The sequence below is a fragment of the Oncorhynchus keta genome, chromosome 2, assembly GCF_023373465.1.
Source record: "Oncorhynchus keta strain PuntledgeMale-10-30-2019 chromosome 2, Oket_V2, whole genome shotgun sequence".
In the NCBI taxonomy this organism is placed as follows: domain Eukaryota; kingdom Metazoa; phylum Chordata; class Actinopteri; order Salmoniformes; family Salmonidae; genus Oncorhynchus; species Oncorhynchus keta.
In genome coordinates, this window is record NC_068422.1 from 27,666,726 (window position 1) to 27,694,402 (window position 27,677).

At 42.3% G+C, this 27,677-nt stretch overlaps 2 protein-coding genes across 8 annotated transcripts in view; both read right to left on the minus strand.

Moving 5' to 3' along the window:
• LOC118366113 (storkhead-box protein 1-like) overlaps window positions 1-21,743 on the minus strand; it is a 65,182-nt gene extending 43,439 nt beyond the window's left edge. Inside the window, exons 1-2 of one of the 3 annotated variants that reach the window (XM_035748518.2) lie at window positions 21,520-21,743; window positions 21,355-21,396 (exon numbers count right to left, since the gene is read on the minus strand). Coding sequence is in view for 1 of the 3 variants with exons in the window: in XM_035748517.1 (XP_035604410.1) it covers window positions 3,783-4,146 (364 nt within the window). In the remaining 2 variants the exon portion in view is untranslated. Of the gene's footprint in view, window positions 1-3,782; window positions 4,333-21,354; window positions 21,397-21,519 lie in introns of those variants that run through there. The other 2 variants (XM_035748519.2, XM_035748517.1) reach the window with 2 other exon arrangements.
• A 1,108-nt stretch (window positions 21,744-22,851) lies between these two features.
• Window positions 22,852-27,677, minus strand: part of ccar1 (cell division cycle and apoptosis regulator 1) — a 35,231-nt gene continuing 30,405 nt past the window's right edge. For all 5 annotated transcript variants that reach the window (XM_035748513.2, XM_052474756.1, XM_052474751.1 and 2 more), the window contains 4 exons: window positions 26,392-26,512; window positions 25,938-26,138; window positions 25,368-25,573; window positions 22,852-24,431 (listed from right to left, as the gene is read on the minus strand). In XM_035748513.2, coding sequence (XP_035604406.1) covers window positions 24,369-24,431; window positions 25,368-25,573; window positions 25,938-26,138; window positions 26,392-26,512 — 591 coding nt within the window. In that variant the 3' untranslated portion in view covers window positions 22,852-24,368. The remainder of the gene's footprint in view (window positions 24,432-25,367; window positions 25,574-25,937; window positions 26,139-26,391; window positions 26,513-27,677) is intronic.

A 27,677-nucleotide genomic window follows, 5' to 3' on the forward strand; every position in this document is an offset into this window, starting at 1 on the left:
CACATTCATGCCTCAGTTGGCCAAAATAAAAGTACAGGCGTTGTTACTGGCAATACCGTTAAGATATACAGAAAAAGGCGGCAAAAAGTTGACATGGTAAATTTGGCAGATTTTCGTCATGGTATGTATGACAGGGATATTTCTCTCTATTTCTGTCCTATAACCTGATCATACCATAATTGGGTCCAAAATCCACACAGAGGTGTGATTTACCCTTACTATACAACCCATGAGATCATGTTATACATATATGAATGTTCAAAACACCATGCACAATATAGCTACCTGAAAATTATTTTTAAAAATATAGCTTTCTGAAAGTAATAAGAGAGAGAGAAGCCTATTTAAGGTTGTACAGAAATTTGTAAACAGGCTTTGACAAACATACAGAATGTTTCAACGTGAAAGATGACACTGATTGGTCAGTCAAAAGTATGCAGAAGACTACCAGACAACGTTTTTTAGCAAGCGGACGTTTATTGGACATCGTGGCTGAAGCTTTGTGACAAATACAATAGATAGTTTACCAATCACATAAATTAAACAGGTAGGGTACCCATAGTCGCGTGAAGTAGGGGTGCTGAGGGTGCTGCAGCACCCCCTAAAAAATAAGAATAAAAAATATATATAAACACTTTTCTTTTTTTATATCAATATTTCTCCACAAAAGTAGTGCACTGGACCTATACTAGTATTAGCGGACCAATATAGACATTTGTAGGCCAAAAAAATGACATAGGTGCAAAGTCATGGGCAAAGACATAAAACATCCACATCAAATTAAACGTTTTTCTTGATCAAATAACATGGAAAACAACCACTTTTTGTGAAGTATTAATGTCCTATCATTACAAACCACTTAATTACTATATTGTACATATAGGCTGGTCATCTAGGTTTGTACCTGTAGACTTTCCATTACCATGTAGAAAAACAATACACAATACAGTAATTGAGACATCAAGTGGTTTGTGGTGATATGGCTCACTTGGTAGAGCATGGCGCTTGCAATATTACGGTTGTGAGTGTAACGGATGTGAAACGGCTAGCTTAGTTAGCGGTGCGCGCTAAATAGCGTTTCAATCGGTTACGTCACTTGCTCTGAGACCTTGAAGTAGTAGTTCCCCTTGCTCTGCAAGAGCTGCGGCTTTTGTGGAGCAATGGGTAACGATGCTTCGTGGGTGACTGTTGTCGATGTGTGCAGAAGGTCCCTGGTTCGCGCCCGGGTATGGGCGAGGGGACGGTTTAAAATTATTCTGTTACATTGATGCTGTTGACTCGGATTACTGGTTGCTGCGGAAAAAGGAGGAAGGTCAAAAGGGGGGTGAGTGTAACGGATGTGAAACGGCTAGCTTAGTTAGCGGTGCGCGCTAAATAGCGTTTCAATCGGTTACGTCACTTGCTCTGAGACCTTGAAGTAGTAGTTCCCCTTGCTCTGCAAGGGCTGCTGCTTTTGTGGAGCGATGGGTAACGATGCTTCAACGGTGACTGTTGTCGATGTGTGCAGAAGGTCCCTGGTTCGCGCCCGGGTATGGGCGAGGGGGACGGGTTTAAAATTATACTGTTACATGAGCACACCCGGCCCACTCATTAGGCGTCCACCTATGGTGGCAGATTGACGAGGGCAGCATTTTCTGAGCTAAACTGACCAAGACACACCTCCAACAACAACACATAAAACCTCACACAATTCTGTCCCAAAACAATGACAATTTCTCAACCAGTGGCATAAGGGCTTTTTAGGTGAGCGTAGATTCCGCCCTGTGATAAGCAGTGCCCACTTTGTCAAAGGAAGTGCAAAATATTGTCCATTCTCAGCATGCCTCTTCAGGGTGCTGATGGAGAGACGCATCGCTGTAGTGCTCCAGCAACGTTCCGTCAAAAAGATCATCTAACATAAATCATGTAGCAGATATAGGACATGGTAGAAAGAGTGTGTGGCCTTTTCTGTAGCCTACAGGCTGGAGATAAAATGTATGACAATGTAATGAGATGGACACATCAAATAGCCTAACCTAAATGGTGCCTAATCAACAACAAAAAATGTGCTGTCATGTTCCCACTGTGGAAACACATTGCAAATAGGCTCACGATAACTCCTGATTAAGTTGGGTATCAACATCCGAAAAATAAGTATTTTCAACTTTCAGTCAGAACCAAAATTTAACCTAACTTCAACGTCGGGAAAATATGTTTTTTTACACGTCTTTTCAACATCATTTTGCTTACTGGGGATATTTTTGTTTTGCGGGGCAGCATTTTTTAGTCTTGTTTAAGGAGGCAGAACAGCAAGGACCAGCCCTGGTTGTGGGTTCAATTCCCACCGGGGACCAATACGAAAAAGGAATGAACAGACCATTTCAGTTTTCACATAAAAATAAGTTCCATTTGCAAAGTATTTTAAGAAACTGGAAAGCATATATCATGCAAGTATTTTTATATTCCACAAGTATTATCAGATTAACTGTTTTGTACAGATAATTATCAGTCATGTACAAATAATGTTAAACAGTCAAATACATTTAGTTTTTTAAAAGTCACACTGGGCCTTTATTAGTCCTGTATTAGAAACCAATATATATATCTGCAGGGCGGCCAAATTTTTTATGCATCCCACATTCCGGAAAAAAATCGCAGTATCCCCGCCCCCAAACTTCATGCAGCAATGAGGGTACCCAACTAAAGGTAGTTAGCGCCTATTGATTTTTTTCTTTAGCGCCTATTGATGAATGCATCTACTTCCTGGGAAATTTTATTAAGAGCCCTGACGCTTGCTGTAAACATGAACACGCAACGCTTGCTGTACAGTTTTTTAAACATAAGGAACATATCTTTCATATCAGGCAGAAATAATTTTCACACAAAAAAACACGAGTTCGACTGCCATTATGAAAGCGGAATAATTAGCTTGCGCCAAACACCTGTGTGTATGCTAACTCGAGAAGTGTCGTTTGGTCAAATGGAGCCATAGCTGTATGCAACTGTGCAAAACTGCTACAGTAAGTGTATTTTGCGTGATGTATTGTTGTCTTTACCTTCTTGCCCTTTGTTCTGCTGCCATGCTGTGTTATGTCTTGCTGCCATGCTATGTTGTCTTAGTTCTCTCTTTATTGTGGTATCTCTTGTCGTGATTGTGTGTTGTCCTATATTTTTATTTTATTATTTTTATTCCCAGCCCCGTCCCCGCAGGAGGCTTTTTGCCTTTTGGTAGGCCATCATTGTAAATAAGAATGTGTTCTTAATTAACTGACCTGTCTAGTTAAATAAATAAAAAATATTTTAAGGATTCATTCTTTCTCGTTGATGAAAGTGCCACATACTGTATGCTTCGAAAGGCGTATCGCAAGCGATGATTATTGACGTTTCGAAACATTAAAACACAGCTTCGGGATTGTAGTTCACATGAGCCGGTCGTGGGAGAAACTAATCGCTGAAACTGTAGAGAGAAGGCAGAATACCGCCTGTTGATCACTCGCCCATTGACAGTTGCTCAGGCTTTTATTTTCATTAGCCTACATTTTCTCTCTCGAGGCTGAGTGCTGTGTAAACAAAGTATTTCCCAAAGAGTCCCTAAATAAATTCTGGAGAGTGGGGACTCAAGTCAATACTTATCAATGGGGTTAGATCATTTTCTTGTGGAAGAAAATCATCATTTATTGTGCGCCATGATGGCAATGGCCATTCATATATATTTTGTTGCACATACATGTTCTCATATGTAATCTAAAAATAATCAAACAAAGTATAAATAGTAATGGTAGAATAATAATTCCGGCACATACCCACTGCTTTGATGACAAACCCTTTGGGTGACCTCAGCGCTCTGCGCATCCAAGCTTCCCTCAACACCTCCAGGTTGTTGGCATTCCCATGGACGAATAGGACCAAATTCTCCATCCATCCGTGGAAATAAACTTCAGCTACCGCTTTCACAAGTCTTTTGTTCCAAAAACTGCGCAGATTTTGCGCTTTGAAATCCGTAAAAATCTCCTGACCACTCGCACTGTTCACGTTGTATTTCCCTCCACCGGTGATTATCGAGCTCTCCTCTTCCTTGCAGAAGACCAGCGCGAGCGAGGCGGTCGACAGTTGGACGATCCGCTGTTGTGACATTTTTGTTATCGCCGATTCTAGGAGAAATAGCATGCTACAGACATCATCACACAACGAAGCACGTATTTCCCACCCTAAATAACCTTGGAACGCTAGAATTTGTAAAACATTCCGACAGTGTCCGTCGGAGCTGTGCCAAGTGATCTGAGCGGAGCGCAGACTGTGGTAGTTTCTCTCCTGCTTCCAAGGTAACCAGTGGTGAATCTGGCAGAGGAGGCGGAGGGATCAGCTAGTTGTGACAGGGCCAATAAAAGTAGTCTTAGGTTGGCTATTGAAGTGCAATTCAACTGGAACTTGACAGACAGGTGCGAATCTCGATTTTTTTTAACCTATATACTGTCTATGGCTTTTACGCATTGGCATAATAATAATGCGCATATTATGTAGGCTAAGGCTGTCCTTATACAAGAGAGCACTCTAAACTCAAGTACACTTGCCATGTTGCCTATAATACACTTCTTGCAATGCAATTATTTAACACATGTTACACAATAGCACATTAATGTCTAATAAGAGCTGGTATCAAAATCATATTCTGGATGACATTGAAATTGGGCCTACCAAGGGGTTTTTCTGAAGTCAATAATATTCAACAGTTCTTAGTCATTTAATTGTGTAGGCTCCATAATAATATCATGAATGCAAGACTTTATGCAAGAAGAGATATGTACAAATGCCCTTGCTCACAGAACACATAACACAGATCTTGTTTGTTCAGAATACATCAGTAGCGCAGGGTAAGGTTTGGCAACAGACCAGCTCCAATGCTTCCTTGTAAAACACTTGGTTCCTGTTCAAGATTTTTCTTATAAATGGTTGCTACATCAGAAAGAACATGGGATAGCTCAGAGCCAGGCTTGAAAGCAACTTTTGTTAAAGGCTAGGTCCTCTACATAAGAATAAACTCACTAGACTGTGCTGCTCGGGGTTACTTGCTTCCAACAGACAAATAATTTGATTCCGATAAGAACATTTTTGCAAAATGGTGCCATAGTTCTTTAGTTTTGCTACATGGAACGTACATGCAATGCCACAGGTTACAAGAAAAACGAACTCCGTGGCTCTAATAAAAGTTTGGTAACCACTGCCCTATATAGATACTGTAGCTAAAATGAGAACCATTCCCTCCCAAATGCTTTTACTACAGACACCCCCATTAGGCCAGGCTTAGGCCAGGCTCCAACTTTAAGCAGGCCCAGTCAGAGCCACAGATAGACAGATATTATATCAGTCTTAGAGAGCCCCTAAGGTCTGTCTATAGTTTCAGGGGCACTCGGAGCCCTGTAGAAGTAAAGGGGCCACCCTGACTAGCGGTGGTATTAAGCTCAGTGCTGGAACAGGATATTGTGTTTCCTCTGTACATGAAAAGGATACATCACCCAAGCTACACTTGATGAATTATGTGCTGTGTTTTACCCGTGGAGGAGGAAGGGGATGTGAGGGGAGAGGAGTGCAGTTACAAGGCAAAGGCATATGGGGTTGGCAGAGATATATTTTGTGGTGGCCTATACCAGAAAACTAATGCCTACTTTTGCTAACGCTTTATTTTACTGTCTTTTGTTCACCTAGTATCCAGCATTCGACAACTTCTTTATTACCTGAAAATATAGACACTCCATATCATTCCTTCTGCAGCCTTGGGGGCAGTGTGGTCGCTTGGTTCCTTGATCTGATCTACGCTATAGAGGCTATTCATCAAAGTAGCGTATTTTGCATTAATAACCAAATATAATCTCAGCGACTGTTCAAACAGTACATTTGTTTTGCAGTTTTACTTTAGTGCCTTATTGCAAACAGAATGCCCTTTTTTGCGAGGTATTGGAGAACCTCCCTGGTCTTTGGTTGAATCTGTTTGAAATTCACTTCACTGCTCGACTGGGGGACCTTACAATTATCTGTATGTGTGGGGTACAGAGATGAGGTAGTCATGTTAAACACTATTATTGCACACAGTGTGAGTCCACGCAACTTATTATAACACTTGTTAAGCACATTTTTACTCCTGAACTTATTTAAGCTTGCCATAACAAAGGGATTGAATACTTATTGACTCAAGACATTTCAGCTTTTCATTTTAAATGTATTTGTAAACATTTTAAAAACAAAATTCAACTTTGACATTATGGGGTATTGTTTGTTGGCTAGTGACACAATCTCAATTTAATCCATTTTAAATTCAGGCTGTAACATGTGGAAAAAGTCCAGGGGTGTGAATACTTTCTGAAGGCACTGTAGTTGGCAGACTGTGGGTAACTTTGTGGGAAGGTAACAATGGTAGTTGGGAGCCCCTCCAGACTAGTATTTAGAATGTGAGGGGCCTTTGCCCCTAGATGTTTAGTCTACTGGTGGAACTGATTACCACAACGCATACTTCAGCAAGTTACTATAATTATATGAAATTCTGCACTCCTCTCCCATGATTTCATTTTGTCTGCATGCGCGTTTGTGTGTGTGTGTGTGTGTGTGCGTGTGTGCACACGTGTAGCTTTGAAACAATTTCACCTGAGGCAGTATCAGATGTCTCTTTAGGTTTGTGTATGTCAGATATCCCTGATTTTATTATACTGTATGTTTCCAATCAGATATATCAATGAAGTGAATGTTTAAACAAGACGACTGAATTTCCCCCTGCATGCCAATACATCGGTTACTACTACAGCAGCTCTGGCTTTGGGACAGATTCGGACTAAACCCCAGAAATACTTTCCCAAATTCCCTATTCCTCCCTGGCCAAGAATAGCATGATTCATTCTAAAACCACTGTAGGACTCAACACATATGGAACACCCTCCCACAAAACCATAGCCATACTGAGACACTCAAGTGCGAGCCAAGCCAAAATGGTACCCAGTGCATTCATTTTGGCCATAGCCTACTACACTACTTTAGTCCAGAGTAAAGTAGTGCACTACATCGGAAATGGGGAGTCTACTGTCAGCCTATTGTTGATTGGAATCGTTTATTCCAAATCTCTCCAAGCTGTTTGGGTTGTCTCAGGAATCAGGATGTTACCATAGTGACCCAGCCCTTGTCAGGGGGAGTAGAGTTGGAATCAGCCATAGAAGAGAAGGGGTCAGGCCAAATGAGGTCAGGGTGATCATTAGAATGTCTGGTGTGAGCAATTAATTCTCCTGCCTTCCAATACTGCTGTCAAAGACCAGAATAGATATCTGGATATGTCTGTCTGAGGGGCTTGAGTTTTTCCTGGTCAGCTCCCATGGTCAGGAAAGACTCCTGGCCCTATACTCGGTCTTTCCATTCTTAACCAGTCAGAACAGAGATTCATAATGTCTTTAATACATATATGTACACCAAAGAAGAAAAAAACCCGCAACATGCAACAATTTCTAAGATTTTACTGAGTTACAGTTCATATAAGGAAATCAGTAAATTTAAATAAATCTATAAATTAAGACCTAATGAATATCACACGACTGGGAATACAGATATGCATCTGACGGTCACAGATACCTTTTTAAAAAAAAAGGAAGTGGATCAGAAAACCAGTCAGTATCAGGTGTAACCACCATTTGCCTCATGCAGCGCGACACATATATTTCACATAGTTTGGTTCAGGCTGTTGATTGTGGCCTGTGGAATGTTGTCCCACTCCCCTTCAATGGCTGTGCATAGTTGCTGGATATTGGCAGGAACTGGAACACACTGTCATACATGTCGATCCAGAGCATCCCACACATGAGAGCAGCATCCCACACGTGAGCCATGTTTCGGTGAAGCATAGGACGTTGCAGTCTCTGATGTCCCTCTGGAATGCCACCCTTGCTCGGATTTCGTCAACCTTGTTGTCAAGAGACTAGACATTGGCAAGAAGAATGCTTGGTAGTGGTGCGCGATGTGCCCTTTTTCGGAGTCTGACCAGAAGACCGCCTCGTTTCCCTCTTTTTCGGATAGCGTCTTCCCAGTGAGCCATGTTTCGGTGAAGCATAGGACGTTGCAGTCTCTGATGTCCCTCTGGAATGCCACCCTTGCTCGGATTTCGTCAACCTTGTTGTCAAGAGACTGGACATTGGCAAGAAGAATGCTAGGTAGTGGTGCGCTTTTTCGGAGTCTGACCAGAAGACCGCCTCGTTTCCCTCTTTTTCGGAGTCGGTGCAGCCAACGGGTTTCTCCACGCATCGCGCCGACAGAAACAAACGTCTTTCTGGTAAGAAGAGTGGCGGGGGCGTATGCCTCATGACTAACGAGACATGGTGTGATGAAGGAAACATACAGGAACTCAAATCCTTCTGTTCACCTGATTTAGAATTCCTCACAATCAAATGTAGACCGCATTATCTTCCAAGAGAATTCTCTTCGATTATAATCACAGCCGTATATATCCCCCAAGCAGACACATCGATGGCTCTGAACGAACTTTATTTAACTCTTTGCAAACTGGAAACCATTTATCCGGAGGCTGCATTCATTGTAGCTGGGGATTTTAACAAAGCTAATCTGAAAACAAGACTCCCTAAATTTTATCAGCATATCGATTGCGCAACCAGGGGTGGTAAAACCTTGGATCATTGTTACTCTAACTTCCGTGACGCATATAAGGCCCTGCCCCGCCCCCCTTTCGGAAAAGCTGACCACGACTCCATTTTGCTGATCCCTGCCTACAGGCAGAAACTAAAACAAGAGGCTCCCACGCTGAGGTCTGTCCAACGCTGGTCAGACCAAGCTGACTCCACACTCCAAGACTGCTTACATCACGTGGACTGGGACATGTTTCGTATTGCGTCAGATAAAAATATTGACGAATACGCTGATTCGGTGTGCGAGTTCATTAGAACGTGCATCAAAGATGTCGTTCCCATAGCAACGATAAAAACATTCCCTAACCAGAAACCGTGGATTGATGGCAGCATTCGCGTGAAACTGAAAGCGCAAACCACTGCTTTTAATCAGGGCAAGGTGTCTGGTAACATGTCCGAATATAAACAATGCAGCTATTCCCTCCGCAAGGCTATTAAACAAGCTAAGCGTCAGTACAGAGACCAAGTGGAATCTCAACTCAATGGCTCAGACACAAGAGGCATGTGGCAGGGTCTACAGTCAATCACGGACTACAAGAAGAAACCCAGCCCAGTCACGGACCAGGATGTCTTGCTCCCAGGCAGACTAAATAACTTTTTTGCCCGCTTTGAGGACAATACAGTGCCACTGACACGGCCTGCAACGAAAACAGAGGTCTCTCCTTCACTGCAGCCGAGGTGAGTAAGACATTTAAACGTGTTAACCCTCGCAAGGCTGCAGGCCCAGACGGCATCCCCAGCCTCGCCCTCAGAGCATGCGCAGACCAGCTGGCCGGTGTGTTTACGGACATATTCAATCAATCCCTATACCAGTCTGCTGTTCCCACATGCTTCAAGAGGGCCACCATTGTTCCTGTTCCCAAGAAAGCTAAGGTAACTGAGCTAAACGACTACCGCCCCGTAGCACTCACTTCCGTCATCATGAAGTGCTTTGAGAGACCAGTCAAGGACCATATCACCCTACCTGACACCCTAGACCCACTCCAATTTGCTTACCGCCCAAATAGGTCCACAGACGATGCAATCTCAACCACACTGCACACTGCCCTAACCCACCTGGACAAGAGGAATACCTATGTGAGAATGCTGTTCATCGACTACAGCTCGGCATTCAACACCATAGTACCCTCCAAGCTCGTCATCAAGCTCGAGACCCTGGGTCTCGACCCCGCCCTGTGCAACTGGGTACTGGACTTCCTGACGGGCCGCCCCCAGGTGGTGAGGGTAGGCAACAACATCTCCTCCCCGCTGATCCTCAACACGGGGGCCCCACAAGGGTGCGTTCTGAGCCCTCTCCTGTACTCCCTGTTCACGCACGCCTCCAACTCAATCATCAAGTTTGCGGACGACACAACAGTGGTAGGCTTGATTACCAACAACGACGAGACGGCCTACAGGGAGGAGGTGAGGGCCCTCGGAGTGTGGTGTCAGGAAAATAACCTCACACTCAACGTCAACAAAACTAAGGAGATGATTGTGGACTTCAGGAAACAGCAGAGGGAACACCCCCCTATCCACATCGATGGAACAGTAGTGGAGAGGGTAGCAAGTTTTAAGTTCCTCGGCATACACATCACAGACAAACTGAATTGGTCCACTCACACTGACAGCGTCGTGAAGAAGGCGCAGCAGCGCCTCTTCAGCCTCAGGAGGCTGAAGAAATTCGGCTTGTCACCAAAAGCACTCACAAACTTCTACAGATGCACAATCGAGAGCATCCTGGCGGGCTGTATCACCGCCTGGTACGGCGACTGCTCCGCCCTCAACCGTAAGGCTCTCAGAGGGTAGTGAGGTCTGCACAACGCATCACCGGGGGCAAACTACCTGCCCTCCAGGACACCTACACCACCCGATGTTACAGGAAGGCCATAAAGATCATCAAGGACATCAACCACCCGAACCACTGCCTGTTCACCCCGCTATCATCCAGAAGGCGAGGTCAGTACAGGTGCATCAAAGCTGGGACCGAGAGACTGAAAAACAGCTTCTATCTCAAGGCCATCAGACTGTTAAAACAGCCACCACTAACATTGAGTGGCTGCTGCCAACACACTGTCATTGACACTGACCCAACTCCAGCCACTTTAATAATGGGAATTGATGGGAAATGATGTAAATATATCACTAGCCACTTTAAACAATGCTACCTTATATAATGTTACTTACCCTACATTATTCATCTCATATGCATACGTATATACTGTACTCTACATCATCGACTGCATCCTTATGTAATACATGTATCACTAGCCACTTTAACTATGCCACTTTGTTTACTTTGTCTACATACTCATCTCATATGTATATACTGTACTCGATACCATCTACTGTATGCTGCTCTGTACCATCACTCATTCATATATCCTTATGTACATATTCTTTATCCCCTTACACTGTGTATAAGACAGTAGTTTTGGAATTGTTAGTTAGATTACTTGTTGGTTATCACTGCATTGTCGGAACTAGAAGCACAAGCATTTCGCTACACTCACATTAACATCTGTTAACCATGTGTATGTGACAAATAACATTTTATTTGATGATTTGATTTGATTTGCTCAATGGGTGACATGTCTGGTGAGGATGCAGGCCAATGATAAACTGAGACATTTTCAGCTTCCAGTAATTGTGTACAGATCCTTGCGACATGCCAACGAGCATTAGTGAGCATTTGCCCAATAAACGTCAAACAGCAGTCAGATTAAGACCCTGGTGAGGACGACGAGCACGCAGATAAGCTTCCCTGAGACGGTTTCTAACATTTTGGGCAGAAAATCTTTGGTTATGCAAACTGATTGGCACAGACGCCTCACAAGTCCTCAACTGGCAGCTTCATTAAATAGTATCCGCAAAACACCAGTCTCAACATCAACAGTGAAGAGACGACTCCGGGATGCTGGTACTTCTAGGCAGAGTTCCCCTATCCAGTCTCTGTGTTCTTTTGCCCATCTTAATCTTTTCTTTTTAATGGCCAGTCTGAGATATGGCTTTTTCTTTGCAACTCTACCTAGAATACCAGTATCCCATAGTCACCTCTTCACTGTTGATGTTTGTTTCTCAAACTAGACACTCTAATGTACTTGTCCTCTTGCTCAGTTGTGCACCGGGGCCTCCCACTCCTCTTCTTGTTCTGGTTGGAGACAGTTTGCTCTGTTCTTTGACGGGAGTAGTACACAGCATTGTACGAGATCTTCAGTTTCTTGGTAATTTCTCACATGGAATTGCCTTCATTTCTCAGAAGAAGAATAGACTGACAAGTTTTAGAAGAAAGTTATTTGTTTCTGGCAATTTTGAGCCTGTAATCAAACCCACAAATGCTGATGCTCCACATACTCAACTAGTTTAAAGAAGGCCAGTTTTATTGCTTCTTTAATAAGAACAACAGTTTTCAGCTGTGCTAACATAATTGGAAAATGGTTTTCTAATAATCAATTAGCCTTTTAAAATTATACATTTGGATTAGCTAATATAACTTGCCATTGGAACACAGAAGTGATGGTTGCTGAAAATGGGCCTTTGTACGCCAATGTAGATATTCCATAAAAAATCTGGCGTTTCCAACTACAATAGTTGTTAACAACATTAACAATGTCTACACTGTATTTCTGATCAATTTTATGTTATTTTAATGGACAGAAAATGTGTTTTTCTTTCAAAAACAAGGACATTTCTAAGTGAACACAAACATTTGAACGTGTTGAGTGTACATGTTGAGACTGACTGCCTGTGGTTAAAATGACATGTAATTCATCGTCTCTACAGCGTGGAAGCAATACTGGGAGGCTGGTGGGGGATCAATAATGTTGACAGTTTATTGTTTAATGTAAGAAAGAACGTTACCGTAAGGTAGAAATCAAACATGATTGAATGGATTAATATGTACAGTTGAAGTCGGAAGTTTACATACACCTTAGCCAAATACATTTAAACTCAGTTTTTCACAATTCCTGACATTTAATCCTAGTAAAAATTCTCTGTCTTAGGTCAGTTAGGATCACCACTTTATTTTAAAAATGTGAAATGTCAGAATAATAGTAGAGAGAATTATTTATTTCAGCTTTTTATTTCTTTCATCACACTCCAGTGGTTCAGAAGTTTACATACACTCAATTAGTATTTGGTAGCATTGCCTTTTAAATTGTTTAACTTGGGTCAAACATTTTGGGTAGCCTTCCACAAGCTTCCCACAATAAGTTGGGTGAATTTTGGCCCATTCCTCCTGACAGAGCTGGTGTAACTCAGTCAGGATTGTTGGCCTCCTTGCTCACACATGCTTTTTCAGTTCTGCCCACAAATGTTCTGTGGGATTGAGGTCAGGGCTTTGTGATGGCCACCCCAAGACCTTGACTTTGTTGTCCTTAAGCCATTTTGCCACAACTTTGGAAGTATGCTTGGGGTCATTGTCCATTTGGAAGATCCATTTGCGACCAAGCTTTAACTTCCTGACTGATGTCTTGAGATGTTGCTTCAATATATCCACGTAATTTTCCTACCTCATGATGCCATCTATTTTGTGAAGTGCACCAGTCCCTCCTGCGTCAGAGCACCCACACAACATGATGCTGCCACCCCCGTGCTTCACGGTTGGGTGGTGTTCTTTGGCTTACGAGCGTCCCCCTTTTTCCTCCAAACATAACGATGGTCATTATGGCCAAACAGTATTATTTTTGTTTCATCAGACCAGAGGACATTTCTCCAAAAAGTACGATATTTGTCCCCATGTGCAGTTGCAAACCATAGTCTGGCTTTTCTATGGCGGTTTTGGAGCAGTGGCTTCTTCCTTTCTGAGCGGTCTTTTATGTCGATATAGGACTCGTTTTACTGTGGATATACAGTCGTGAACAAGTTTTGAGAATGACACAAATATTAATTTCCACAAAGTTTGCTGCTTCAGTGTCTTTAGATATTTTTGTCAGATGTTACTATGGAAAACTTAAGTATAATTACAAGCATTTCATGTGTCAAAGGCTTTTATTGGCAATTACATGAAGTTGATGCAAAGAGGCAATATTTGCACTGTTGACCCTTCTTTTTCAAGACCTCTGCAATCTGCCCTGGCATGCTTTCAATTAACTCCTGGGCCACATCCTGACTGATGGCAGCCCATTCTTGCATAATCAATGCTAGTTTTTTGTTTGACCACAAGTTTTCAATGGGATTAAGGTCTGGGGAGTTTCTTGGCCATGGACACAAAATATCGATGTTTTGTTCCCCAAGCCACTTAGTTATCACTTTTGCCTTATGGCAAGGTGCTCCATCATACTGGAAAAGGCCATGTTCGTCACCAAACTGTTCCTGGATGGTTGGGAGAAGTTGCTCGCTGAGGATGTGTCGGTACCATTCTTTATTCATGGCTGGGTTCTTAGGCAAAATTGTGAGTGAGCCCACTCCCTTGGCTGAGAAGCAACCCCACACATGAATGGTCTCAGGATGCTTTACTGTTGGCATGACACAGGACTGATGGCAGCGCTCACCTTGTCTTCTCCGAACAAGCTTATTTCCGGATGCCCCAAACAATCGGAAAGGGGATTCATCAGAGAAAATGACTTTACCCCAGTCCTCAGCAATCCCTTTACCTTTTGCAGAATATCAGTCTGTCCCTGATGTTTTTCCTGGAGAGAAGTGGCTTCTTTGCTGCCCTTCTTGACACCAGGCCATCCTCCAAAAGTCTTCGCCTCACTGTGCGTGCAGATGCACTCACACTTGCCTGCTGCCATTCCTGAGCAAGCTCTGTACTGGTGGTGTCTCCTGACTCCTGACTCCTGACCCCTCTTGTCTCAGCCTCCAGTATTTATGCTGCAGTAGTTTATGTGTTGGGGGGCTAGGGTCAGTTTGTTATATCTGGAGTACTTCTCTTGTCCTATCCGGTGTCCTGTGTGAATTTAAGTATGCTCTCTCTAATTCTCTCTTTCTCTCTTTCTTTCTCTCTCTCTATGATGACCTGAGACTACCTGACATGATGACTCCTTGCTGTCCCCAGTCCACCTGGCTGTGCTGCTGCTCCAGTTTCAACTGTTCTGCCTGTGATGATTATTATTATTATTTGACCATGCTGGTCATTTATGAACATTTGAACATCTTGGCCATGTTCTGTTATAATCTCCACCCGGCACACCCAGAAGAGGACTGGCCACCCCACATAGCCTGGTTCCTCTCTAGGTTTCTTCCTAGGTTTTGGCCTTTCTAGGGAGTTTTTCCTAGCCACCGTGCTTCTACACCTGCATTGCTTGCTGTTTGGGGTTTTAGGCTGGGTTTCTGTACGGCACTTTTAGATATCAGCTGATGTACGAAGGGCTATATAAATACATTTGATTTGATTTGGTGTCCCGATCCTGCAGCTGAATCAACTTTTGGAGACGGTCCTGGCACTTGCTGGACTTTCTTGGGCGCCCTGAAGCCTTCTTCACAACAATTGAACCGCTCTCCTTGAAGTTCTTAATGATCCGATAAATGGTTGATTTAGGTGCAATCTTACTGGCAGCAATATCGTTGCCTGTGAAGCCCTTTTTGTGCAAAGCAATGATGACTGCACGTGTTTCCTTGCAGGTAACCATGGTTGACAGAGGAAGAACAATGATTCCAAGCACCACCCTTCTTTTGAAGCTTCGAGTCTGTTATTCAAACTCAATCAGCATGACAGAGTGATCTCCAGCCTTGTCCTCGTCAACACTCACACCTGTGTTAACGAGAGAATCACTGACATGATGTCAGCTGGTCCTTTTGTGGCAGGGCTGAAATGCAGTGGAAATGTTTTTGGGGGATTCAGTTCATTCACATGGCAAAGAGGAACTTTGCAATTAATCCAATCACTCTTCATAACATTCTGGAGTATATGCAAATTGCCATCATACAAACTGAGGCAACAGACTTTGAAAATTAATATTTGTGTCATTCTCAACCTTTGGCCACTACTGTAGATAATTTTGTACCTGTTTCCTCCAGCATCTTCATAAGGGTCTTTGCTGTTGTTCTGGGATTGATTTGCACTTTTTGCACCAAAGTACGTTAATCTCTAGGAGACAGAACGCGTCTCCTTCCTGAGCAGTATGACGGCTGCGTGGTCCCATGGTGTTTATACATGTGTACTATTGTTTGTACAGATGAACGTGGTACCTTCAGGTGTTTGGAAATTGCTCCCAAGGATGAACCAGACATTTTTTTTCCCTGAGGTCTTGGCTGATTTCTTTTGATTATCCCATGATGTCAAGCAAAGATGCACTGAGTTTGAAGGTAGGCCTTGATATACATCCACAGGTACACCTCCAATTGACTCAAATGATGTCAATTAGCCTATCAGAAGCTTCTAAAGCCATGACATAATGTTCTGGAATTTTCCAAGCTGTTTAAAGGCACAGTCAACTTAGTGTATGTAAACTTCTGACCCACTGGAATTGTTATACAGTGAATTAGAAGTTAAATAATCTGTCTGTAAACAATTGTTGGAAAAATGACTTGTCATGCACAAAGTAGATGTCCTAACCAACTTGCCAAAACTATAGTTTGTTAACAAGAAATTTGTGGAGTGGTTGAAAAACAAGTTTTAATGACTCCAAACTAAGTGTGTGTAAACTTCCGACTTCAACTGTACATTTACATGAATTGCCCCTCAAATAGTATAGAAAAGTATTTCACGTTCACTTCATACCAAGGTTGTTTCATTAAGCCTTCACATTTTCACCAGGCTTCTTCAATTAGAATATTGTTTTCCATATTTCATAGTGTTTCGGTTGTTGTATGATGTATCAGCCTGAGAGGAGAGATGATATGTCTCCCAACGCCAAGTTGCCAACTCAGGCACTCTCTAATTCCTATTTTATTTTGACAGGCTACTCCCCCAGCCCACTCCCTCTGCTATTAACATCAAAGCAGCCTGGACCTGGTTCCTGTTCAAGCCTAATAGTGTGTATTGATGTTTATAAGACAGAAACAAGCGAATGCCCGGGTGCTTTAGTGGATAAATCAACATGCATGCAGACACACACACACACAGGGTGCAGACAGCCACCGACTAAGGTACTGAGAGCCGGCTCGGTCGTATAACTTGATTGCTGAAGTCAGATCCTAAATTGGGTCGTCTTGTTTTAATAACTTGTGGATGGGAGGAGAATGTTTCCAAAACAGCACTTAACTCTCAGAGCATTATGTGAAAGTGCTCCCTGCTTTTAGATTTTCCAGGGTGGTTTTTACACATCAAAGAAAATACATGGGGATATATGGCCCATTGAGCAAATCAATCTCAATGAGAAATCAGCCTAAACTCAATAAGAAGTCGTGCATTTTTATTTTCATAGATCCATGATGTGTGTTGAGGGATGTGTGTGTGCTGTGCGTGTGTATGATCGTACAGTACCTGTCAAAAGTTTGGACACACCTACTCATTGCAGGGTTTTTCTTTATTTTTTTATTTTTTCATGACTACCTCATGAAGCTGGTTGAGAGAATTCCATGAGTGTGCAAAGCTGTTATCAAGGCAAAGGGTGGCTGCTTTGAAGAATCTCAAATATAAAATATATTTAGATTTGTTTAACACCTTTTTTGGTTACTACATGATTCCACATGTGTTATTTAATAGTTTTGATCTCTTCACTATTATTCTACAATGTAGAAAATAGTTAAAAAAATTAAGAAAAACCCTTGAATGAGTATGTGTGTCCAAACTTTTGACTGGTACTGTATGTGGGAAAGGAACGTTCAGGAAGGTCCATACTGAGCAGGAAGCAGTAGCCAGGCATTCTCTCAGAGAACTGTTTGAGTTGACAACTGGCAATCTGCTCAGTCATTCACACAAAGAAGGTCCATAGCACCTTCTGACTCCTACGCACACAGCTCACAGTCTTATGGGAGGTGTTCACAGCTGCGCTTCGAACCTGTGTGAGATGGGTGGGCTTCCTTTCTCTCATCGCCATCAATACCACTGTGCACTGAAACCATCCAACGCGGACAGAAACCACCAATGTGGAGCTCACACCACAAGTGCATTGAGTCAGGTGGTGTAGACAATAAAATGTGATTTCACAACATCCATCGTTATCACGTGGCCATCTGGAATTCTGTGTACTTGTGCTACACTCTAGTCGAGAGGGTTTGAATGATACGCTGACTATTTGAATTAGTGACAAAGCATAACCGGGCATGATGTGGAATCACAGTGCATATGGTAACATTCACATGTGGTTCTTCTGCCAATGTATACTTATAGGAAATGTTTTACAAATCTACATCCCTCCCATCCTTCTCAGTATGACTGAAACATGAAGACTTTGGAGTGATTGGCTAACTACACAAACATGAGTTGTGATTCAGCCCTGTGCAGATCTGTTCTCCATCACCTGTCACCAAGTTAACATAGGGCCAAATGCAGAAGCTTAACTACATTACAGCCCAGGTCTAAATGACCAGAGCTTTGAACTGAAAAACCAAAGCCTATAAACTGCTGTGGCAGACATCAAACATGCAGTTCATTAAGGGACAAATACACACACATCCGGACACATGCATGCACACACACTGGCAAAGAAGAGAACCCTCCCACTGTTCCTAGTGACCCCTGCACCAAGGTGACTTGAAGCATGCAGGAAATACCTCACTGTGACTTCCTGGACTGGGGGTGTGTGTGTCATTTGTGAATGACTCATTGTAACAACTGGTACGAACGGAAATGTGGAGGGCTGTGTATTTTTCTGCTTTTGTTCTCATAAATGTTGTTTGCTGGATGTGTTGACCCGCATGCACCACCACGACAAAGACAACTATGTAATTTCACAATGGAGATGTTTGTTTTTTCAAATTGCAGGCTGGTACCGGTAACCGCTGGCTCCAACTGTATATGATTATCCTATTGAGTGACACGCTTTCCTTCAGGGCAGCTTACAGGAGGGCAATTAAGCTAAAATAGGCTTTTAACCCATTTTTGTAAACGCCAAGCGTAGATGAATGCTAAGATTTATGTGCATATTGTCTGTGAAATCTGAAACATGCTATTAAATGTGATATTAGTGTGTGGAGTTTGACTTTTTGAATATCCTTTCAATTCTTTTGCAAGGAGATTATAACATGCAGAGAGTTGTGGATGAGACATGTTGCTACCTGACTGCCTATATTTATGTTTTGGAAAGGGCAATAACTTTACAGTTTTACTTTAGTCAATTATATTGTAAATTACAATGTTTTATAACAATGGGTTAAGTAGATGGATGCACGCACACACAAAATAAAGCCACTCCGGTATATACAGTTTGTTAGTTGGGTACAGTGTCTTGCAAAAGTACTCATCCCCCTTGGTGTTTTTCCTATTTTGTTGCATTACAACCTGTAATTTAAATGGATTTTTATTTGGGTTTCATGCAATGGACACACATAATATTCCAAATTGGTGAAGTGAAAAAAATTATAAAAATTGGAAAGTGGTGCTTGCTTATGTATTCACCCCCTTTGCTACGAAGCCCCTAAATACGATCTGGTGCAACCAATTACCTTCAGAACTCACATAATTTGTTAGATTGCACACAGGTGGACTTTATTTAAGTGTCACATGATCTCAGTATATACAGTTGAAGTCGGAAGTTTATATGCACCTTAGCCAAATACATTTAAACTCAGTTGTTCACAATTCCTGACATTTAATCCTAGTAAAATGTCCCTGTATTGAGTCAGTTAGGATCACAACTTTATTTTAAGAATGTGAAATGTCAGAATAATAGTAGAAAGAATGCTTTATTCAGCTTTTATTTCTTTCATCACATTCCCAGTGGGTCAGAAGTTTACATACACTCAATTAGTATTCGGTAGCATTGCCTTTAAACTGTTTAACTTGGGTCAAACATTTTTGGTAGCCTTCCACAAGCTAATAGTTATGCACGCTCAATTTCAGTTTTTTTCTCTTATTTCTTGTTTGTTTCACAAAAAATATTTTACATCTTCAAAGTGGTAGGCATGTTGTGTAAATTAAATGATACAAACACCCCCCCAAAAAATACATTTTAATTCCAGGTTGTAAGGCAACAAAATAGGAAAAATGCCAAGGGGGGTGAATGCTTTCTCAAGCCACTGTATACCCCTAGAGACAATGTTGTCAAAAACAGCTGAGAAACTTTCTCCCACTGTAACCCCGCCGACCAGCAATCCAGGGGTCCCAGATCGGGCCTGAACACCCGTGTGTGTGTACACAGGAGGCTGAGGCTGTGGATAGGCCCAGGAGAGGACAAGAAGGATAAAATCAATAGGACCACTCATGTATCAATTAACTAAAGTATCAAACAGCACTGGGCAGGTTGCCTGAATACGATGGACAGACTTCTGTTGAAATTCAAGTAGAGAGAGGGTGATGGAGAGGTGGACAGAGGAAGAGGGTGAGAGAGAGAGAATCCACAACAGTGTGTTACCTTGGTTCCCACTAGACTAGAGGAAACATGCTCAAAATTATATGTGAATATATACTGTACATATGGCGTGAAATTGAACTATACAGGGTAGGGCTGTTTAAAAGCAATCTTCTGAGGCACACCAAACCAATTTTGTTCCTCCTAATCTCGTAGATTTAAGACAAGTTTCTGACTCGGCAAGATTACTTCCCTAACCCACATATCATAACTACTGGCACTTGCAGGAAATCAAGACAACAACCCAAAGCAAACAGAAAGGAAGTTGGGGCGAGTTATGAAAAGCAGACACATCAGGCCACTAAAGGCTGTGAGGGAAGTTGGGGGAACAGCCTGTGTCATGATAATCACGACACTGAACTTTCGACACACAGAAAATGGGAAGCTTTGGTAGTTAAGAGAGATCAAGTGTTGAGTAAGGGAAACAACTCCTACTACTGTTGAATGATTGTGTGTCTCTTCTTGAGATGGGGGAGGTGTTGATGGTAATGGTAGACAGGGGATGTGTTTGACTCCCAGACAGACACATGAGAGAATGAGGAGAGAATGGCCCCACTGCCACAGGACAATGGACTGCCATCAGACCATACAACTACACTGCTACACTACAAGAGGATGGCCATCAACCCCTATAGATAGTTACTATACACATCTATAGGAACACAGACTGAGCTGAACAGAGGAGACAGAGAGGGTAATGATAAGCAGATCAGCGATCAACACCTGCAAGTAAGAGGTTTAACTTTTTAAAAGCATGTTCTATATCCAACCATTAATGGAACCAGTATAACACCATAACCAGCTCAAGGGAGAAAGAATTGCAACTTGATCAGTTACTTTCCAAAACTCTCCCTTTATAAACACAACCCGACCCCACCCTAAAAACACCAACCCTGTCTAGATTTGTGTGTGTGTGTGTGTGTGTGTGTGAGAGACCATTTGATTCACTGGGTTAAAGAGGAGAGAGGGGAGGCCGCCACAAAGGCCCTGTCTCAGTCTGGGAGTGAGGTTACCTGCATCAATCTCTCTGGCAAGGGTCTGATTTCACAACACACACAGACAGACAAATGAACTAAGGATTTAGGATAGTCATACTGCAGTTCCTCTGAGTGTTCCTCAGGAAATGACATATAGAGAGCTGTTGACTAAATGTCAACAAAATGTAAAGTCAGAAGTTCATACAAACTGGTCTTTCTTCTTGTGACCCACCATGTAAGAAATACAACTATTTCTAGCCATGATTCAGTCTTGATCTGTGACTCAAAAGGAGTCAGCTGCAACCTACCACCAGTGATCCCTTCCCACCGTTACAAAACTATGTTACTAACCTGCTGATTTTGCTGCACTCGTTTGGTCTAGGAGTCTTATGCCTAGCAAACAATGTATAAAGTTTGTTGGTTAACTTGCATGGTCTGTAACCTGATTTGACGTGTGCATAAATGTGGGATGTAAGCATGTGTTGAAAATATGTTTACAGGAGACAGCCATCTTACCTTAGGTCCAGGGCTGGCTGCTTCTTGACCTCTCGGTCAGCCAGTACAAACAGTTTATTATTTGTTCAGATGGTAACAAAACTTAAATATATATTTATATATAAATAAAATACACCGGCATGCCCAAAATAAAGAGAAAAACAACGAAAGGCCTCACGGCCACCAAACAAAACCAGCAGCCTCACGGCCACCAAACAAAACCAGCAGCCTCACGGCTATGCCCGCTGGGACACTGAATGAAGATCACCACCTGTGTGTCAATAAAGGCCTGGCTCAGCGGCTAGAGCCGGTTGCTGCTGCCACCTGGGGATGGAGTGTGTAAGTGCATCATGGTAGTGTGTATGTCTATGTCATAACACTAACCCCCCCCCCCTCCCCATATAACACCACCAATAGGGAAACACCGGGTAAAATCCCTTATACAATGAGCTTTTACAGTACAAAGATACTTTTTTGAAATATTGACCATCTGAAAAGGTTTTCTGAATGCGTAAATATGAGACGAAAGTGAACCATTGACCCCTGAAATGTAAAGTACCTGAGGAGTTTGAGGTGACCCTTTGTGAAAGGTAGACAGAGAAGTTTAGAAATGTCACACTAGCTTCCCAGTGAGCTGACTTCTGGCCACAACCTTTGATCTGTACCCTCTTTAATGTCACCTCCAGTTCATTTTCTCTGAAGCAAACTCACCCACATTCATAGGGAGTAAGAGGCACATAATGTGAACGAGAACAAATTCAATACACAGAGACATTGTTTTGTTTTATCAGCTTTAGGGATACATACAATCATTTGTCTTTGAGTTATGTTTTGGAATGTGGAAGGAAAGAAGACCTTCCTTCCCATCACATTCCGTATGTGCGTGTGTGTGTACTCAGTGGAGGGTAAACATAGTTTACCCATGTCTTTTGCAGAAAACTGCATTGCAGTATAGTGAGCGTTTAGTTTTTCCACCACCACCACCAATTTTCTTAACACTACAACATTGTTTGTGTGATGGGAGTGGTGTGAAGCTGCCGGGGACAAAAACTGACTAGCAACAATACATCACCAGGAGGAACACACCAAAACAATGCACAGACGTCAGATGTGTTGAAACCATTAAACCAGAATGGTTGTCATTCTATTACATCTTTCTAAATTCTACTTCCAGTAACACAGACTTTTACACAAGAATATTTTGAATAAATTGCTCTCCAATAAGCATTTTCCATATCTTTCATTGCAATAAGCATTTCAATATCAATGTTAACCAAAATATACTGTACACATTTAATTTTACATACAAAACGACTCTAAAATACAGGACAAAAAAGCTAATCAGACAAAATGTTAAAATGGACTCCTTTAATTCTGCACAGGACAGCCATACAGTACATTTTCAATAGAAAAATTATATGCTTTGGGCTCATGTCTCAAGTTAGGCTCTCATCCAGAAATGCATACATACACCACCACACCTGGTGCCCAACCATTGAGGGACAGAATCATAACTCCTCACACAGTTCTACAACAACCCCAGAACAGAAAACATCACTTCTAGAACATCCATAATTCTACAACAGAACTCCAGTAGTATTCTCATGTTGTTTTAGTCTAGAATCACAACCATTCTATCTGTGGTCAAAAGGCAGGATGAGACCTAGGGCTCCAGTTCCTTTGATGTTAGTTGAGACATTCAGCTTATGGTTTGGCTTTGCATTTACTTCACTTTCAATAAACAAACTCAATGCTAAACAATCCCACCCTGGATAGATGTAACATAGACCACACGACTGACTGACTACCATGGTCTCACAACTACTGGGATCAAACAAGCTTGCTACTGGAAGAGGCCTCAAGAGACTGAGGTTTCTCATAAGGAGATGCATGCAATACTACTGTCGTATTCATTGGGGACTAAACGGAAGCAAACTGGTCAAAATGGGGAGGTACTATCTGAACGTGTCCAATAAGAATCCGTTACTTTGTTAGTGATCCCTAATGAATACAACCCATGTCTCAAAACAGTGGCAGCCAGTCTAGTCAGTTACATAGATTAGTAGGATGAGGAAATACAAAATGATCAATTACTTTATTGATCAGCTGTCAGGGAGAAGAGGAGGAACATGTTATAGTCATTCGGTTGACTCATCAAAAACACATCTTCAAGGTCCTCATCCCTCCCCTCTAAATATCATTGTTTATTTATTTTAAATATATATTTTTTTATGAATTCACTTGAACATAAATAACACCATTATTGCTAATTAGAATTATCTGATATAAGGTACTACTCACACATACTGGCATCAATGTTGTGTTACTATTTGGGTAGGGCTATGAACGAGTAAACCAATGCAGACTAAAACAAAACATTTAAATTATCATGAGCAATTGAGGCAGCTACAAAAATAAAAAAAATGTATACCGTAAGCAAAGAAGCACTTCTCAATGAAATTAACACAATTTTGAACAAAATAGTTATTAATAGTTTCACAATTAGAACGCATCATAATAACCCGAGAATCAAACTAACTGATTTCAAACCAATGAAATTAACATTTTATTTTCAGGTGGAAACAGTGAGGTCACTCAAAAACATTAGAACTAATTAAGTGAACGCTTATGTCCCAAATGCCACCCTATTCCCTACATAGTGCACTACTTTTGACCAGAGCCCAATGTGTCCTGTTCAAAAGTAGTGCACCATATAGGGAATAGGGTGCCCTTTGGGATTCACCCACACAATGCCAATCTATGTATGGCCATGAGAGAGAAAACAACTACTATAGACACAAATGAAACTGGTTTTTAGTGCATATGTACAGGATTTGTAAGAAGTGTGTCCGATTGCACAACTCATTCTTTCATTCGTCTGAACCATTAGTTGTTTGGGATTTTTGGTCAGCTGCGGCTTCTGAGGGAACCTCCTGGAGAAACAAGACAGGAATTCTTCAGTTAATTTCAACATACAAAAATAGAACAATGTTTGGCGGTATTCTGCAAACTGATGAGCTCTTTATGAACAGTATTTTAGGCGTATGTGTCACGTTATAGCTGTACTACTTATGAATGCATTATGTAACATATACCCTTTTCATACATAGGACACCACTACAGTAACGCAGCAATTGATAACCTTTCAGCTTTCAGACAATTTTTTTTTTTAAGTGCCGCATCAGAAGTGTCTGTACCTTTTCAGCCAGTAGAATTCTGCTCGGTATTGTTTCCCTGACAACAATAAACATTGCTGATTGATGGGTTGTTGTGTTGCTTTTCTGCTGTTTCTTTATAGCAAGGTAGATAGATGTGTTTTCTTTAGACTAAATGTATTGGTAAGCCATTGTATTTAACAAAATTCAAAGTACTTTTTTTAGGAGGGAGGAGTCTGTGTGCAGGCAGGCTGCGCGCAGGCAGCTCAAGGTCATTTGATTGACAGATCTGTTTGCCTGGAGATGGACGTTAGTCCCGCTATAGAAGCAGCCGTTAGAGACAAGTTAATTGCCTGTTCAGTGGCGCTTCTTAACTATCTCCAGAGAAGGTTTCGTGGCGGCATTTAAAAAATCATTGTGCACCTTTTCAGACAAAAAAACATGCCGTAGCCGAGGCGCTTTCAAGGCGCCACTTACCATTTGTCTGAAAGGGGCAATAGTGAAACTTTGACAGTTGTACGACAAGTACATTTCTTTCTTATCACAGTTGGTTTGGGCTGATTATTAAACATAACTTAAAGTTTCATGCAAATCTCCCATTAACAACTAACTCAATCCACCAGCAATTGTAAGGTGCTTTCTTCCAGACCTAATGGAAATCCATGAATATCACAATTTAAAACCTACTCATGTCTACCAATAAATCAATTCTACCTTCTTGAGGACTCCCTGAAGTTCCTTAATGGTGTTGCCCAGGTTGTTGAGTGTCTTGCTGAGCTGGTCGTGGTAGACAGTCTTCTCTTCCACCGTAGCTCTGAAGTTGTTCTCCGTCTGGCCCAGAGTTCCCTTCACCTCCTCCAGATCTTTAGACAGGGCTCGGTTGGCTGATACCAGCTGGAGGATTTGCTTGGTGTCCTCGGCTGGAACACAACAACATACACATACAGGTTTAGACACTCAGGAATACATTCTATTAAATTAGACTTTTTCCCAGTTGAAGTTCATTCACCAATTGCAGGTATTATAAATACATAGAATATTTCTTTCCTCCCACAAGGGGCAATTATAATGCCATCAGGCCGTAGAAATAAGATAACATTGCGTCAAAGCCATCTGAGCTTAAAAGACCTTTGAAGACCTAAAAAAGCCAGTCGGAGTTTAACAATGATCAGAAAAGATAAGTAGTGGCTCCCTTGGAGCGAGGCACAGAATGATGCCACGGATAGTAAGTAGAGGAAGCTCGTAGTGGCCTGAGTAAATCTGTAGAGGATACTTGTCTCTTACCCATCTTGGAGTCCTGCACCATGAGTTTCTGCTCAATCTCCTCCCTGGCCTTCTCACTCTTGTCCAGTTTCTGCATGATGCTGCCCACGTCCACCATGGCTCCATTATACACTATTAGACTGCTGCTGCCTCCAGACTCACTAGACTCCACTGGCGCTGCCTGGCCACGAGACACAAGCATGGGCAGCAAGGCACGGTTACCTGAGGAGGGAGGAGAGAAGTGGTGATCGAGGAGGAAAGGCAGAGGGAGGGAGAGAGAGAGCAGAGAGAGTGTCAGACTCAAAAATAAACCACACTATGTCAGTCCTAACTAGGATGTTGGATATTCACAGAAAGCATTGGTGAAGGAATGGATCATTCCGATCCACGTTAGTGAAGCTTAAAAAAATGCTTTGAGACAAGTCAAAAAGAGAAAATGAATAACCCATTCCAGTGTCAGGTCTCCTGCCCTCACCTAGCAGGTTGTCTAGCAGGGGTTCACTGAAGGAAGGAGCAGACTCATCTTTAGCTGCGTCCGTCAGTTTACGGTAGTAACACGACTCTCTCACCACCGGCTTGTTCAACAACTTCTTTACCTGCAAATTAATCAACATTATGAAAAGAACAAATTAACAATCACATATATTGTGACGAATATAAAAATAGCAGGGCAGGCGTGTGTAACCTTGAGCTCAAGCCCCAGTGTATGTGTGTGTATATACCTAGACTCTAGACAGATGTAACCCCAGTGTGTGTGTGTGTGTGTGTGTATATACCTAGGCTCAGGACAGATGTAACCCCAGAGTGTGTGTGTGTGTGTATATACCTAGACTCTAGACAGATGTAACCCCAGTGTGTGTGTGTGTGTGTGTGTGTGTGTGTATATACCTAGGCGCAGGATAGATGTAACCCCAGAGTGTGTGTGTGTATATACCTAGACTCTAGACAGATGTAACCCCAGTGTGTGTGTGTGTGTATATATACCTGGGCTCTGGACCGATGTAACCACAGTGTGTGTGTATATACCTGGGCTCTGGACAGATGAAACCCCAGTGTGTGTGTGTGTGTGTGTGTGTGTATATACCTAGGCTCAGGACAGATGTAACCCCAGAGTGTGTGTGTGTGTGTGTGTGTATATACCTAGACTCTAGACAGATGTAACCCCAGTGTGTGTGTGTGTGTGTGTGTGTATATATACCTGGGCTCTGGACCGATGTAACCACAGTGTGTGTGTATATACCTGGGCTCTGGACAGATGAAACCCCAGTGTGTGTGTGTGTGTGTGTGTGTGTGTATATACCTGGGCTCTAGACAGATGTAACCCCAGAGTGTGTGTGTGTGTGTGTATATACCTAGACTCTAGACAGATGTAACCCCAGTGTGTGTGTGTGTGTGTGTGTGTGTATATATACCTGGGCTCTAGACAGATGTAACCCCAGTGTGTGTGTGTATATACCTAGACTCTAGACAGATGTAACCCCAGTGTGTGTGTGTGTGTGTATATATACCTGGGCTCTAGACAGATGTAACCCCAGTGTGTGTGTGTGTGTGTGTGTGTGTGTGTGTGTGTGTGTGTGTGTGTGTGTGTGTGTGTGTGTGTGTGTATATACCTGGGCTCTAGACAGATGTAACCCCATGTGTGTGTGTGTATAGACTTGGGCTCTGGACAGATGTAACCCCAGTGTGTGTGTGTATATACCTGGGCTCTGGACAGATGAAACCCCAGTGTGTGTGTGTGTGTGTGTGTGTGTGTGTGTGTGT